The following is a 16,812-nucleotide window of genomic DNA, read 5'->3' on the forward strand; positions in this document are numbered from 1 at the left end:
TGAAGACTGATATGGTTTGACAATGAAGAAAAAACACAATACTTTCTCTGAACTCACAAGAGTGTTATCCAGAGTAGAAAAATAATGTTAAACTCTTGTCCAGCAGATGGAGTAACCCTGAACACAAACTTTAGCATTTGTCACTAATTAACTCACCAGTTGTTCAGGTCTGGGGGGTATTCCAGAAAGCAGGTTATGCTAGCTCCCACGGTAAGTTTGAGGCTAAGGAAGTTCATAACCTCAGTTTTCGGTTCCAGAAATGGAGGTATGTTTCAGGGTATGTCAAGTTGCCATAGCAACTCATGCTCTGAACATAACCTGGTCTGGAGCAGGTTTAGTTGTAGGTTAGTTTGTTGTCAGAGAGGTGAAGCAGCATGGTGTGTCCATTTGAAGATGATTTAGTGGATGAAGAAGCTCAGATAATACTTTTTCCACCATGAGAGGGTGATAAGACCACATATGAATGTTGGAAAGAAACTTTTTTACTTTTATCTAACATAGTTATTTGCTTCAGTTAAGATAAATCATTTCTTTGTTAAGTCAGCTTAAAAATAACACGTAGTTTTCAGACAGTTAATTTACTTTCATTCAAATTAATTCAAGTAGGTGTAACGTTGGTCCTGCTGTTAGATCGGCACCGCAAAGGATTGTGGGATACCATTTCCTTTGCCTGTCTGGACAGATTTTGGTTTAAGTGTGGGTTTTTGACCAAATTTGTTTAGTTGTTTAGCTGTTTTACTGTGTTGTGCCATGTTTTGCTGAGTTGTTTAATCCTACTGTGCTTTTGTCTTTGCACCATGAGTAAGAGTGAAAGAGATGATGATGAGTTTATATATATATATATATATGTATATATATATGCGGCACAAGGAAAATGGAAATAAGATCAGAAACTTGTGCGTTTACTTTGTCTGTTCTTCCACTACAAGCAGAAACTCTTTCTTTTGATGATGCAGCCATATTAATTTTTTGATGGACGTATAATCTTCATACGCCGTCATTAAAACCTCAGAATCCGTCTCACCGAAGTATAGCGCTTTCTTTTTTTCCACGCGTTTCCATGGTGACTCCAGAAATCGGCGATCCATTGAGAATGTCTTTATGTACTTGACATCCACGTGCATTAACCCAGGGTTACCAAGTCGAGCGTAATTACGCCAACTCATATACAGTCTTTTGGAACCGACATACCCAGAGTAAGCAAGTTCAGGCGGATTTCAGCCAGAGTTCAGGCTTAAAGTCAGGCTAGTTTAAACATGCTTCCTGGAATACCCCCCTGGTCAGGACAGCCAGAAGAAATCTTCTGAGACGTCTGCTTCTCCTCCCTGCTGCTCTGTGCTTCATTTTAGCTCGTTTTTGGTTTGATCTCATGAAAAACAGTTGAATTATTGGCAACAGGAAGACGGACAGATTAATATTCAAAGGCATTTTCAGTAAAGTAGAAGAGAAAAATGCAGAAAAGAAATGCAGACTCACACATAAATGGCTCAGCAGCGTGAAAATAAAAACAAACATTGCCATGGACTAGTAACTTGTTGGTTTATTTCTGAACAAATACATTAAATCTACACCAATGTGTATATAATTTTATTATTATAATTCAGCCATGTTTTTCATCATCAGGACACAGCAGATTCTTAAATAGTCTTCGTAAAATGTTCATATTTATTAGGTTTTTACTGTGGAAAATTGGTGACGTCATAACCAGAACCTGATTTCACAATAAAAGTGAATTTTAAAAGGTTTTATTACAGGAACGTTCAGAAGAACATCAGGGGTTTATAGCGGAACCAACCAATGAGTTATATCACTAGAGGAGACATCACGTGGTTCCTCATGGGAGGAGAGCACCGCCATCTTGGTGAGGTCAAGTTACTACTGCAGTGTATGCATGTGAACACATTTTTTGCATAATCCCTGTTCATTGTGCGGGTTTCAACTGCCAACATCAGAGAACTGAGTCCATGAAGGAGGAAGGCATATCATTTCATAGGTAAGTACTATAATTTTTTTCTTTTAATGCTGCAGGGGCTTCATTAATCATACACATGTTGACAGGCATGATGCTGCAGGGCTATTATCAACATGCTGCATGATGTACGGATAATTTGCTGTCGACATAAATGTACATCTTATTTTGCTAAACCTGTATACAGCATACTAGGCTATTATAGTAATGTAGCAACGCTACGAAGAACGAGGCAGAGATAGGAACTTTGCAGAACTGGCTTCTTTATTTTTCCTCGAACAGTGTGACATGCAGTGGGGTCATTCTCCTCGCCCCCCTCCTCACTCCTCATACGATGCAGGACAAAATAAACCATCAGAGTAAAATAACTAACCCCAAACGGAAGAACAGTCAGACAATAAAACACATAGATTAAACCCACACACCCACTCAGATCAGGCCAAAACCAGCAGAAGAAATTGCATCCCATAATTCTTTGCGCTACCAGATCTGACAGCAGACCAATGGGTGTGTGACCGTCACTACATAAATATAGATTTATACATTTCTGACTCAGTGACTGAACTTTTCTTGCAGGTTTCCATTGGATTCCGACTTAAGGAAAAAGTGGATCTTAGCAATAAAAAGAGCTAACCCAGATGGATCACTGTGGTTACTAACTAGTAATACAGTCTGGCTATGTTCAAAACATTTGTGGAAACACATTTTGATGAGGGGCCAGACTGTTTGCTGGAAACCCGACACCATAACATCTGTGTTACACAGATTGATCACTCACATGAATCAGTATAAATCTATTGTTTTTCTTTTTTGTTGTTGTTGTTGTTTTTAGGGTGAATCTATTGTTCACTTTTGGACTTCTTTTGAATATTTCTTTTTTTATGATTATTATTATTAATAGATTTATTTTGTTATTTATTGACTTACTATTGATTTATTATTATTATTATTATTATTATTATTGACTTATTGTTGGGTTTTTCTAAATAATTTAAATTACATGTCAAAGAGGTCTAAAACTTCTAAATGTTTAGAAATTATTTTTTTTAAATTCTTTGTAATAATTTTTTTATTTGTAAGAAGTCCTGCAACAATGCATTTTCATTAAAGCTTGAGCTTTTAAGGTTGACTGTTTCTCTTCTTTAACAATGTATAAATATATATAAATTTAAAAATATATATAGTTTATAAAAGGTACTTAGACACCACTAAAAGCAATAGAAATCATTGTCATGTGGGCGTCGTCGACCTCACCAAGATGGCGTCGCGCTCCGCCACCGTCGGCCAGGCTTCTAAAGCGGGTGTGTCTCCTCTAGTGATATAACTCATTGGAACCAACTGTACAGACTTTCAAAGTAAAACAGGAAGTAAGAAAACAAGAGAAACTTGTTAGAAACCGTTGCTGGTTCAAATCCACCCCTCCCCCCATGATGACATCATCAAAACCCTCCAATCAGCTGCACTCGTTTCCTTTGATGAGGAAGAAGGTTCCTGTAGCCACGCCCAGCAGACCCACCACCAGACCCAGCCCACAGAAGACTGCAGGTCCAATGCCGGGCTGGGATTTCTCCACATCTGCAGAGAAGGAGATGAAGATGAGGGTGGAGCTTCATGCTGCAGCTGCTGCTCTGAAGCTCTTCTCACCCCAGATCATGGTTTGGACCTCAGGCAGAGCTGGATGCTCCACTGAGCAGCTGTAGATGTCTCCCAGCTGAGGAACAAACTGCAGCCTGGAGATCTGGGAGAAGGTCCCGTCACTGCTGGGGCGGGGGACGTTGATGCTTCCTGACACCTTCTCACCATTCCTGGTCCAGGACACGTTCACAGGAGCCGGGTAGAACCCAGAGACGTGGCAGATCAGAGTGTTCTGCTGCCCCAGCTCCACCTTGTTTCTGCTGTAGACCACCACATTGGAGGGGGGATCTGAGGACAAGCAGGAGGAGGAGGTCTGACTGAGACCAGAAGTTGTAAAACCGTCTGATTTTCCCTGAGACTTCAGGTTCTTGAGCATGAAGAACAAAGAACTTTGTTTCTCAAATCTGAAGTTAGAAGAAATTCTTCATGACAGGAAGATCCTCCTGCAGGAGATCTGAACTTCAGAGGTTAAAGGTCAAACATAGTGGAACCATAGATAAACTATATGTACATGAAAGCAGAAGAAGCTTCTTCTAATGAGGATCAGGTCCTGCAGGTTCTGATCCAGGTCCAGCATAACCCCTGATCTCCTCTCAAAACCAGAACTGAAGCAGGTTCTGTCTGCTGCTGTTCTGCTGGTTCTGACAGAAAGAGACAGCAGTTCATTAAAATTCTACAGCTTTTCCATGAAGATGATGCAGAAACGAAAAATAACTGACCCGTCAGCACATTAAACTCAGAACTGTGAATAATCTGAATCCTGGATCAGAACTCTGACAGAAAACATGAACTTCATGATTGTCTTTATTTAAACTTTTCCTCTGAACAATAATCTGATTCATAATCTGATTAATAATCAACAACAATGACTGATCCTTGATGAAGGTTGAAGAACTATGAAAAAAGGTTCTGGTTTTACCTTGTTTCAGTGGAAGATCTTTTGTAAATCTTCGAATAACCTCCAGGTCATTTCTGCAGCCCTGTAACTCGAGCACAGTTGCACCATATCCTCCTGCGTAGGTAATATGACCTACAAAGGAAGGCTGAGCATCGACTTCTGTCCCCTTCTTGAAGTCTGTGTAAACAATCTCTTCACCATCCAGATTAACCATGAACTCTTCATCATAGTCTGAACAGCCAGTGATTTGAAAGTCCTCATGAAAAACTGAGAACAGAAGAACCAGATCAGCCTCTGTGTTTTGGTACATGGTTGTGTGTCAGTGTTGTGTAGTAGTTCTGACCTTCAGCCGTACCGCTGAGGATCCCGCAGAGGAAGAGCAGCAGCTTTATCTTCATCACCTCTCAGACTCAAACTGAACTGAACTAATGCAGATCTCACCTCTAACTCTGACTGCAGCCAATCAGAGCAGAGCTGCAGTGATGTCATCAGTATCCAGGATGAGTCAGTGGCTGCAAACAGAAGAGTTTTCAGCTTCACTTTGATCAGAGAAAGTGGTAACAAAAATTGATAATTTCCACACATGGACTGACTGATCGAGTAATCAGATTAATCACCCCCCCCCCCCCCCCCCCCCCCCCCCCCATGGTGGAGAACACAGCTGAGCAACTTGAAGGAAAGTTCCCAAACTTGGAATAGGCAACAAGTTGACAGAAAAGAAGGTTAATGATTGAACTTGAAACTGTGTATCTGTGTGCATATCTATGTGTGTCTCTATGTGTATTTGTGTGCATGTTTGTACTGCAGTATAAATATTCTGCTATATTCTGTTCAAAATTTCAGCTTAATCAAAGTCAGCTCGGGGAGGCTAATGTCACATGAGTAAACAGGAAGAGCTGCGAGACTACTGTTCTACCAAACTGGCATCGCTAGGGTAATATTAGCTTTTCTTTTGTCTCATTATCAGCTACCTCACCGACAGACCACAGTGCGTCAGGCTGAAGGACATCACATCTGACACTGTGGTCAGCAACGTGGGAGCTCCACAGGGGACTGTACTTTCCCCTTTCCTCTTCACCCTGTACACCGCGGACTTCTGCTACAACTCGGACACGTGTCACATCCAGAAGTTCGCAAATGACACAGCCATCGTGGGGTGTATCAGTGGCGACGAGGAGGAGGAGTACAGGAGCCTGGTGGATGATTTTGTTGTCTGGAGCCACAAAAACAACTTACAGCTCAACACCTCCAAGACTAAGGAACTGGTCGTCGACTTTGGGAGGGACAGACCCAACCCCAGACCAGTTCTGATAGGAGAGGAGGAGGTGGAGGTCGTGCAGACCTATAAATATCTTGGGCTGTGGCTGGACAACAAGCTGGACTGGACGAGCAACACGGGGCAGCTGTACAAGAAGGCCCAGAGCAGGATGTACTTCTTGAGGAGGTTAAGATCCTTCAACATCTGCAAGAACCTCATGGGGATCTTCTATCAGTCTGTGGTCGCCAGTGTACTAACCTACACTGTGGTATGCTGGGGGGGGAGCACCTCAAAGACAGACTTCTCCAGGCTGGAGAAGCTGATCAGGCGGGCTGGCTCTGTGGTTGGCACAAGGCTGGACCCTCTGGCTACTGTAGCAAAGAGAAGGACACTAAAAAAACTGACTGGTATCCTGGACAATATCACCCACCCTCTGCACATGAGTATCAGTAGCCAGAGAAGCACCTTCAGCAAAAGGCTGCTCCTCCCAAGGTGCAGGACTAATAGACTGAAGAACTCCTTTGTCCCCCGTGCCATCAAACTCTTTAACCTCCACTTAGGAGGGGGGGGAGACGGAAAGGGAAAGGGTCTGAATGACCTTTTTTTGTATATGCTGTTTTGCAGACATTTAAAGTGTTTCTTACTGTTCTAATCTTTTCTAATTTTTCTAGTCACTGTGCTGCTTTTTCCTTTTTCCTCTATGTATGTCAACCAGTGCTGTATGCGATGGAGACGTCAATTTCCATGCAGGAACCTCCCAAATAGATAGATAGATAAACAACTTTATTTATCCATCTTATCCGCCAACTTAAAAAAAAAAGTTTGTTGCTGACATTAAAATATCTGAGTCTGCCGCAGTTGGAAGATTACGAGGGTTATATTGACAGGTGCTTTGTGCGGATAGTATTGGCGAAGACGCAAGCTGCCTCCAATCCAACTTCAAAGCGCGGCCGTCAGGATGACTCCCCCAGAGCTGCGCCATCTCCTGGCACCAGCTTCGAAGGAATCCTGCAGTCCATTTGTAGGGTGTTCGAAAAAAATCGATTCGGCGATATATCGCCATAGTTCATTTAGCAAACTTGTATAGATTCAAGATACGGTCAGGACAATATTTATTTAATTATTTATGAGCGTCCTTCAGTGTCTGACTCTTGTTTTCCACTTTTACTACTAGTTGGCAGCAGAGCCTCTTTGGGCAGCTCAACTCTACACAAAACAGGAAGACCTTGGCCAGAGGCCGCTTTTTTCTTTGTTTTGAGACATGAACTACTTAGTTTCCACTAGGGATAGGTACCAAACTGAAACTCTTTGCCATGTTGCTGCCAGTAACATATAAAAATGCGGATTGCGATGCTTTTCAGAGGCTCAGATTAGAACGAGTGAAGCACGGCAGCTGCACAGCGGCTAATAAGCTAATGCACTTAGCGGGCCAAAGTTCTGCAGAACCTCCCAGCAAATGGATTCTAGTTTAGCGACCTGATCGGTCAGAGTGGTGTGTACAAAGCTCTGAACAAAAGGCCGACATTGTGGCGATCAGCGTTTACTTCAGTGTGAGAAAGCGTGGCTGGTGCGGTGCAGAGCAGATATGTAAACTAAGCATCTTTGCCACACTAAAGGAACTGTCCTTCACCCTGTCATGTTGCCTCATCATCACACTTTATTGTTCCAGAACTAAACTAATACAACCTTTTTATGTATGGTATTAGCTATATGTAATTTTCCTCTCTATCATTTCATGTGTCAAATAAAGTTGTCTGTGCCTGAAAAAAACTTTACAAAAATCTCTGTAGTCTAGTATTTTTTATTACAGAAAGTATTATATAAAAATGTTGCAGTACAGCTTATGTATCAAAGTGTAACAGAAAGTATAACAAATACGGAGCCCTGAAATATAACTGGGTGTGGCAACATTAACTTTTACAAAAAAAATGTTTTGGTCTAAAAGCACCATCGGACCAACGTACAGCGACTCAAATAGTGTGACGTCATCATTAGTCGCAGACCACCGAACACAACCAGCATCTAATGATCTAATGATGACGTTACACTATCTGATTAGCTGCACATTGGTCCGATGACGTCTAGGGTAATTATTAGTCTGGATAATCTATTGAGGAAGAGAAGTATTGATGTAAACATGCTAAGCTATGATCGACATAGGAAGATGATCTTCTAAACTGGCTTTTACGATTGTTATGATTATTACTAAGCTCGTGTTCGCTTAAAGTTTTTTTAATCCGTGCGCCTAGGGCTTTTTATTTTTTGGCTGAACTGACACGGAAGGAAGGTTAGGATTACGTAAATAGGTTAATACAACATGCATGCTAACAACATTAGTCATGCTAATAACAGATTTAGCCGTGGATCAATTTAACTGGAATAACCATCAGCCTTTGCTTTGTCTGGACCTGAATGGTAACAAAAATTCACATGCTTGTGTGTACGGTTTGTCAGGACTGGTCCCCCAAAAGCCGCCTTGGCCCGTCCCCTGTCTGCAGATACTAATCTCCCGGGAGACAGGGTTCTGGAGTCCAGGCGGCAGAACAGGGAAACGGACTGCATCTTCACATCCCTGCAAACATCCCTGGATTCAGGCTCAGATTCTGCGCGCTCTTGGTTCCTCCTGCTCCTCGGCCGGGGGGCTGCCTGGTTTTGGTCTCCGTGGTGGGGAACCGGGGCGCGGGACGGTGGTTGCTCCCAGGTCTTTGTCTGATGGGGGGGCTCTTGGATGACTGGATCGGCCGGGTTGCTTTACTGTCTGGCCCCGGCTCTGGGGTGTGAGGTGCCGGGCCTCCTGCTTTTGCTGGAGCATTCAATGTGATCAAGCCAGATTCTAAGAAGCACACATTCATTCAACCCACCTGCTTATTCATTTTTGCACAAATATGGGCATGGGTATTGTTTTTACACCCCTCTTCAAGAATATTGGTGATGCAAATCTTGTGTGTAGTGCTCTGTGTGCATAAGTCTTGTGAGATAAATCTTTCATCATTAATGCATGAATATACTTCAAAACTGTAAATAGTTGTGTGCAGACTTTTTGTTGATGTGTGAACTAAGTCATGCAATTTACTTATGACACTGTTATGTTTTGACTTTGTATTATCAACCCCCCCACTCCCCCCATTCTAACCCCTTGTCCCCCATCTCTAACATCCCTCTCTCTCTCTCTCTTCTTTTCTTCCGTGCAGTCCAACAAGGAATGTATACAAATATAATTATCACAAATAAAGCTTAGCCTCAAATACAAAATGGGTTTTTACAAATGTACTCTGTCAGAAGATTCATAACCCCATGTTGTTCCGGCAAAATCTGTCCAACACAAGAGGCCTTCAGCTCTTATCTGCTTGCTCAGCTATTGGACAGGACTGATTGGGACAAATCTGTGAGGATCAAACTAATCATTTACCAGAGAAACAGTTACTTGTAATTCAGGATTACAAAGATTAAACATTTTTTCAAACGTTCTTCAGTTTCTAATCATGAATTTATTTTTTTTCCGGTTCCTTTTTTTTTTTTTTTTCTGGCACGCCACGCGTCCTGCTGTGTAGCGTGCCTCTCTGCGAATACAACTATCTTCAAATTACTTAAAAAGTTGATTTTCTCCAAAAAAGAGAGCTGACCATGCCCCCGAAGAAAACCCAGGAATACGAAGACCCTCAAAAAGACTCTTGACGTTATTCAAGAAATGCTGAAAAGTTTTATGGACCAAGTGTCCGCTAAGCTAACGCCACTTTGGGAAATGATGGAAGAGTTCCGAAGATTTCGGGCTCAAAAAAAGCAGCGAGAAAACCGGGTCGAGATTCTGGAGAAAAGACTGGACGATGTGGAACAGCAAGTAAGGATGAATAATGTCATTCTCACTGGAGTACCAATCAAAACTGGAGCGAAGCTGACAGCAGGAGCTAGCACTGCTAATGCTAGCCCTAGTGTAGCTAGCAGTGCTAATACGGAGATCGGTGCAGAGTCTCTGGTACACCAAATGGAAACATTTCTCACATCTAAAGGGATTTCCCTGGATCTCAATACCATCGAGACCTGCCACCTGCTCCCCAGGAGAAAGGAGACGGATAAACCAGCGATCCTCATCAGGTTTGTGAATCACAAACACAAGCTAGCTTTGATGACCCAAAGGAAACACCTGAAAGGTTCAGCTGCTTATCTAAACGACCATCTGACCAGAAGGAATGCTGAAATCTCAAAACATGCACGGCTTCTCAGGAAGCGTAAGCAGATTGAGAACACTTGGGTTAAAGGCTGCAGGATTTACGTCAAACCAATCGGTCCACCGGACCGGGCCAAGGTTCTGGTTGTGAACACCATGAAGGACTTTGAGAAGTGTCTTATTACGGTCGTCTGAAACAGCATGCAGTAATAAGTCAAAGAGCCAAATAATTTCAAGAAATATGACGCCTGGATTCCTCACTTTCTCCATACGTCTGACGTCACCTGAATAACAGCAGAACTCTGACATGCAGAAAACTTGACCTCAACTTTCACCGTTGCTGATATCAGCTGAAGAAGGACATGGACCTGAATCTAATGTCTGCAGACATAACATCGAAGAGAACTATTAATTGTTGTTTATTGTTTTGAACCCAGAAGAACGACTGTTATCAGTAAAAGAAGAAATACCAACCTTGGACAATCGACAGTTATGGACCCTTTTTATTTTTCCCTTACAGCATTACTTTATTATAAAAAAATAAAAATACAAAAAAATATAATAAAAAGTAAAACAAATGATAAATCACTTATTGAAAATTGTTAAATTGATTGACTTTTAATGATATTACTTCACTTTCTCCAAAAATTGATAAATTGATTCAAAAATTTTTCCTAATGTAGCATAATTTTGCACATGTTTTTAACTTTAGATACTTGATGAAGTTTTGCTATGAAAATTCCTGAAACGGTGTTTTGTCTACTTTACCGATATAGTATTATGTTTTAATCATATGAATGACTTTTATAAGTAACATAATCTGCATATATTTCAGATGACTGATCTGCATTTGCCATGTTGATTTCTAAAATAGTTATTTTTTAGGTAATACTTAAGTAATTCATCTTTGTCATGTGCTTTATCGATATCTTATGATTCTTAATTCTGTCTGATGAAAGCCAGGAACCGGATATTGATAAATCATGTAATAAAATGGTTACAGTATAATCGGGGTGGGATTATATAAGTTCGCTTCCTTCCACTCCCTTTCAAGCAATATTTATTAATATGTCTAATTATGCTAAGTTTGATTAATTACTGTATGAATGTATAACTGATTATTATATTGCTTTTGTGTATTATTTCTACTTTATTGCTTGAAATAAACCATTTTAAAAAATTCAACAACAAAAAAAAGAATTCTGTTTTTATTCACAACCTTTTCTGGTTTTTTTTGTTTGTTCATCAGAAGTTTCTATTTTCAGGATTACAGGTTCGATTCTCTGACTTTCTCTCAGGTCGTCCGCTCACTTCTGGACAATTCTGGCACCTTTCTCACAGGTGGGAGGGGTTTCTGCTGCACTTGTCCTAATTAGCTGTTGAATCAGGAACAGATCGGGCTAAGAAACTTGATCCCGAACAGATGCGACTTACCAACTGGACCACGAACAGATCCGACTAACAAACAATCGGGAGCAGATCCGACTAACGAACCAAATCAGGAACCAAACTAACAAACCAGATCATCTGTGTCCCACTAACTGGCCTATTGGACATTTATCACCCCCGCCTCACCCGCAAAGCCACCAGGATTAAAGGGGAGGACTCCCACCCATCCCACTTGAGCCTGCTGCCATCAGGGAGTCGAGTGTCCTTGAGTCTGCTGGTTCTGGCCTGGAGACTTTGCAGTTTCCTCCTTCAGGCGATAAGGAAACTCAACTCCCTCCCTGGCCTCCCCCCTCTGCCCCCTCCACTCCCTTCTACAAACTTGAACTGAAACACTTTCACTCCTGCTTCAGAACATCATCTTCACCAAAGACTCCTATCACTTTAAACCATCTCATTGCTCTTTTGCACTATTTAGATTTCTGTTTTTATAAACTGCTTGCATTGTGGGTCAAGAGGGAAAAAATTTAATCTGTGCTGCAAATCATGCGTATTTGACAAATAAAGCTGACTTTGACTTGATCTAAACATCTGGAAACTAATTCAAAAATCTCTATTAGACCCTCAGATCCACAGTTTGATTCCATCAGGATGACGTGACATTGTAAGCCAAAGACGATGTCAAACACAGCTCAGTATTTATGTTCAGTAGAAATCCAGATTTTCTTCTCACTGATCCTAACAAACACAAAGTTTTTTATGTTAATTTAGTATAAAACTACATTTATAGATGTAAATATATATATATATAAATAAAACCTGTCTCACTGCGGTTTAAAGACAGCTCACGTTCCCTAGTAGTGGGTGAACAATCCAAAACTTGGTGAATTCTGCTTGTCCTGTACAACAGCTGAAGGCTTCTGGTGTTGAACATATTTTACTATTACAACAGGTGTTACTAATCTTCTGACACAGTAGTTTTATATTTGAATAAACCCTTTTTGTAATTAAGGCTAAACTTTATTATGGCCCGCAGCACTCACAGAGTGCAAGGACCATATTGTAACTGCTACGAGGGTCAAACACTCAAAAGGTCCAAAACGTCAAAAAAACGCGTCAAAACGCCAAAAAATGGGGTCAAAAGTCGCCCAAAGCACAAAACGACACGACAATTGTGTAACGCAACAAAAATACACACACACACGCACAACACCAACGCAAAAACGTAAAAATTGTAGTCGCAAAAATGACGACAAAAGCACAAAAAAGCCCAAAAAAGCCCTCAAAAGACGGGTTTAAAGCCAAAAAGACATGCCCAGCCTATAGTAAAAGACAGGCCGCATTGAAATACATAGGCCGCCTGACTGCAAAAACTTCTATATTGTTTCTGCTTCGTTTCATTATTATTATTATTATGGCCCGCAGCACTCACAGAGTGCAAGGACCATATTGTAACTGCTACGAGGGTCGAACACTCAAAAAGGTCCAAAACGTCAAAAAAACGCGTCAAAACGCCCAAAAATGGGGTCAAAAGTCGCCCAAAGCACACAACGACACGACAATTGTGTAACGCAACAAAAATACACACACACACGCACAACACCATCGTACAAACGACAACGTTGTAATCGCAAAATGACGACAAAAACACAAAAATGCCCAAAAAAGCCCTCAAAGAACGGGTTTAAAGCCAAAAAGACATGCCCAGCCTATAGTAAAAGACAGGCCGCATTGAAATACATAGGAAATCCTAACCGCAAAAACTTCTATATTGTTTTTGCTTCGTTTCATTATTCTTCTTCTTTCTTTCTTCCACTTTGACCTCAAATTTGACCCCCGCCACATACCCGAAAACTCACCAAAATTGGCACACACCTAGGATAAATTGAAAATGAATTTTCGGCAAAGAGTACGTCACCCCCCCCACGACGATGACATCACGGCGAGCGTTCCCGTAAAAAAAATGAATGGGCCGAAAATCGCTTATGGGGCCAAAAAAAAATATTTTGAAATACAGTTACGAAACCAAAATGCAGGTGTTGGAGATATCTTAAAAAAGTTATGAAATTATTATGGGATGACCACACGACCTACGGCTTGGCGGCCATTTTGTGGTGAACTCAGAGAAATGGCGATTTTCGTGTTTTTTCACAATATGGGAAAACGACGCTTTTGTTCAAGCGATTTTCACGAAATTGCACACACATGCCACAAACACGATTTTACAACTACCAAAGAAGTTTCGTTGACCTTTGACCTTGGGAAGGGGCGGCCATCTTGAATTTTCAGAAAAAAGCACCTTTAGTAACAGATACAAACGAAAACTCGTCCTAGGGATTTTTATCGATCTTTTTGAAACTTCTCGGGCATCAATGGCAAGCTACTGTGGACAAAATGTTGGAATTAGAAGTTGTAGAATTTGAAACGCGTGCGCGTGGCGAATTCGCAACCGACGCCATTTTAGCTAGCTCGCACATATTTTATCGGAATAGCCTGAAACTGAAATATGCGATACCCTGGCCCACACTGAACAAAATGATGTCACATACGACAAAATCGGTAAAGGAATGTGGCCGTGGTAAACAAAAAACAGTCGCAAAAAAAAGTGCTGACTCGGCAAAAAAAAATTTTTTCAGATTTTATTTTTAAGAATCGGCTAACGAAACCCAGATAACTTTGTCGGGTATATCCAAAGAAAGTTTTGAAATCATTACGTGAGGGCGACACGACCAAGGGTTTGGCGGCCATTTTGTGCCAAAATCTGCCATTTTGAGTTTTTCGCGTTTTTACACAATATGGAAAAATGAACTTTTTTTCGAGCGATTTTCACGAAATTTGACTTGCATGTCCCTAGCGTAAGTCTACAATCACCTCTGGAGTTTTTTCGACCTTTGACATCGGGAAAAGGCGGCCATCTTGAATTTTCTATAAAAAACACCTTTACCACCAGATTAAAACGTAAACTTGTCGTTGGAATTTTCATCGATTGTCTCGAAACTTCTTGGGCATCAATGGCAAGCTACTGTGGAAAAAATGTTGGAATTAGAAGTTGTAGATTTTGAACGGCGTGCGCGTGGCGAGCTAGCAAAGTGGCGCACTGTTATAACTCCTATGTTTTTCAAATGACTACTGTGAAATTTGAATGCCTGCAATAATACCTGAAACTGCATACATTGAAAAACACTGGGTATGGACATATAAGGAATGTGGGCGTGGTTAGCATAAAACCACTGTTGCTAAGGACAACAAAAAGTTTACTTTTACCGATTTGTCCGAAACTGACATCAATCTGTTTATCCTCCCGAGGGGACCAAAACATAAAATGGTTGCTATAGAGCTAAAATAAACAAAAAAGCCGCCATTTTGGAAAAAGTGGGTTTTTTATCAACTTATGGCATATAGCTCTCACCAATGGAGGAATGTGTTTTTCTGAGTCAGTTGATGATGCTGATCGCTATGCTAGCACTTTTAGCTATGTTAGCATAGCTAGCATAGTTAGCATAATTAGCATTTTAGGTGATGTGTTTTTCTGAGTCAGTTAATGATGCTGATCGCTATGCTAGCACTTTTAGCCACATTAGCATAGCTAGCATAGTTAGCATAATTAGCATTTTAGGTAATGTGTTTTTCTGAGTCAGTTAATGATGCTGATCGCTATGTTAGCACTTTTAGCCACATTAGCATAGCTAGCATAGTTAGCATAATTAGCATTTTAGGTAATGTGTTTTTCTGAGTCAGTTGATGATGCTGATCGCTATGCTAGCACTTTTAGCCACATTAGCATAGCTAGCATAGTTAGCATAATTAGCATTTTAGGTAATGTGTTTTTCCGAGTCAGTTGATGATGCTGATCGCTATGCTAGCACTTTTAGCCACATTAGCATTGCTAGCATAGTTAGCATAATTAGCATTTTAGGTGATGTGTTTTTCTGTGTCAGTTGATGATGCTGATCGCTATGCTAGCACTTTTAGCCACATTAGCATAGTTAGCATAGTTAGCATAATTAGCAAATCCAGCTTTGACTAGCTTTTAATTTGCGGGCTGTGAGGGCGGTGAGGTCAGCGGTGGTGCGTAGAGTTGGGCGTGGAGGCGGTTTGCGTCTGCGGGCCATACAACGCCGCTTGCGGCTTTAATTATTCTTCCCGTTTCTAACGGATCCGTAGATCGCAAATTTGACCCCCGCCACATACCCGAAAACTCACCAAAATTGGCACACACCTAGGATAAATTGAAAATGAATTTTCGGCAAAGAAAACGTCACCCCCCCCACGATGATGACATCACGGCGAGCAATCCCGTCAAAAAAATGAATGGGCCGAAAATCGCTTATGGGGCCAAAAAAAAATATTTCAAAATACAGTTACGAAACCAAAACAGGCGTGTTGGAGATATCCCAAAGAAGTTATGAAATTATTATGGGATGGCCACACGACCTGCGGCTTGGCGGCCATTTTGTGGCGAACTCAGAGAAATGGCGATTTTCGTGTTTTTTGACAATATGGGAAAATGACACTTTTGTTTAAGCGATTGTCACGAAATTGCACACACATGCCAAGACCCTGATTCTACAATAACCAAAGAAGTTTCGTTGACCTTTGACCTTGGGAAGGGGCGGCCATGTTGAAGTTTCTTAAAAAAGCACCTTTAGTAACGTATACAAACGAAAACTCGTCCTAGGGATTTTTATCGATCTTTTTGAAACTTCTCGGGCATCAATGGCAAGCTACTGTGGACAAAATGTTGGAATTAGAAGTTGTAGAATTTGAAACGCGTGCGCGTGGCGAATTCGCAACCGTCGCCATTTTAGCTAGCTCGCACATATTTTATCGGAATAGCCTGAAACTGAAATATGCGATACCCTGGCCCACACTGAACAAAACGATGTCACATACGACAAAATCGATAAAGGAATGTGGCCGTGGTAAACAAAAAACCGTCGCAAAAAAAAAAGCTGACTCGGCAAAAAAAATTTTTTTCGGATTTTATTTTTAAGAATCGGCTAACGAAACCCAGATAACTTTGTCGGGTATATCCAAAGAAAGTTTTGGAATCATTACGTGATGGCGACACGACCTACGGTTTGGCGGCCATTTTGTGCCAAAATATGCCATTTTGCATTTTTCGCGTTTTTACACGATATGGAAAAATGAACTTTTTTTCGAGCGATTTTCACGAAATTTGACGCGCATGTCCCTAGCGTAAGTCTACAATCACCTCTGGAGTTTCGTCGACCTTTGACATCGGGAAAAGGCGGCCATCTTGAATTTTCTATAAAAAACACCTTTACCACCAGATTAAAACGTAAACTTGTCGTTGGAATTTTCATCGATTGTCTCGAAACTTCTTGGGCATCAATGGCAAGCTACTGTGGAAAAAATGTTGGAATTAGAAGTTGTAGATTTTGTACGGCGTGCGCGTGGCGAGCTAGCAAAGTGGCGCACTGTTATAACTCCTATGTTTTTCAAAGGACTACTGTGAAATTTGAATGCCTGCAATAATA

General features: G+C 41.1%; 1 protein-coding gene across 2 annotated transcripts; it reads right to left on the minus strand.

Annotated features, from left to right (window-relative positions):
- Nucleotides 1–2,215: 2,215 nt before the first annotated feature.
- On the minus strand, nucleotides 2,216–5,120 carry LOC101163459 (HLA class II histocompatibility antigen, DP alpha 1 chain). Of its 2 annotated transcripts, XM_004084402.5 has the most exons (4): nucleotides 4,846–5,115; nucleotides 4,524–4,769; nucleotides 3,614–3,892; nucleotides 2,216–3,544 (listed from the first exon to the last, which is right to left on the minus strand). In XM_004084402.5, the coding sequence occupies exons 1-4, from the start codon at nucleotides 4,898–4,900 to the stop codon at nucleotides 3,423–3,425; spliced, it is 702 nt and encodes a 233-aa protein (XP_004084450.1). In that variant the 5' UTR covers nucleotides 4,901–5,115; the 3' UTR covers nucleotides 2,216–3,422. The 2 variants fall into 2 exon arrangements, with proteins under 2 accessions (XP_004084450.1, XP_078792840.1); XM_078936714.1 differs by lacking the exon at nucleotides 4,524–4,769 and having other exon boundaries at nucleotides 4,846–5,120.
- Nucleotides 5,121–16,812: the final 11,692 nt, after the last annotated feature.

This window comes from Oryzias latipes, chromosome 18 (genome assembly GCF_053564925.1).
Source record: "Oryzias latipes strain Hd-rR chromosome 18, Olatipes_Hd-rR_3.1".
In the NCBI taxonomy this organism is placed as follows: Eukaryota; Metazoa; Chordata; class Actinopteri; order Beloniformes; family Adrianichthyidae; genus Oryzias; species Oryzias latipes.

Bases quoted from the DNA above. Each gene is read 5' to 3' on its own strand.
- LOC101163459 (XM_004084402.5), bottom strand. From the start codon at position 4,900: ATGAAGATAAAGCTGCTGCTCTTCCTCTGCGGGATCCTCAGCGGTACG. The intron at 4,770-4,845 runs GTCAGAACTACT...TTCTGTTCTCAG, and splicing joins CCTCAGCGGTACGGCTGAAG to TTTTTCATGAGGACTTTCAA. The intron at 3,545-3,613 runs GTGAGAAGAGCT...CCTTCTCTGCAG, and splicing joins GGTCCAAACCATGATCTGGG to ATGTGGAGAAATCCCAGCCC.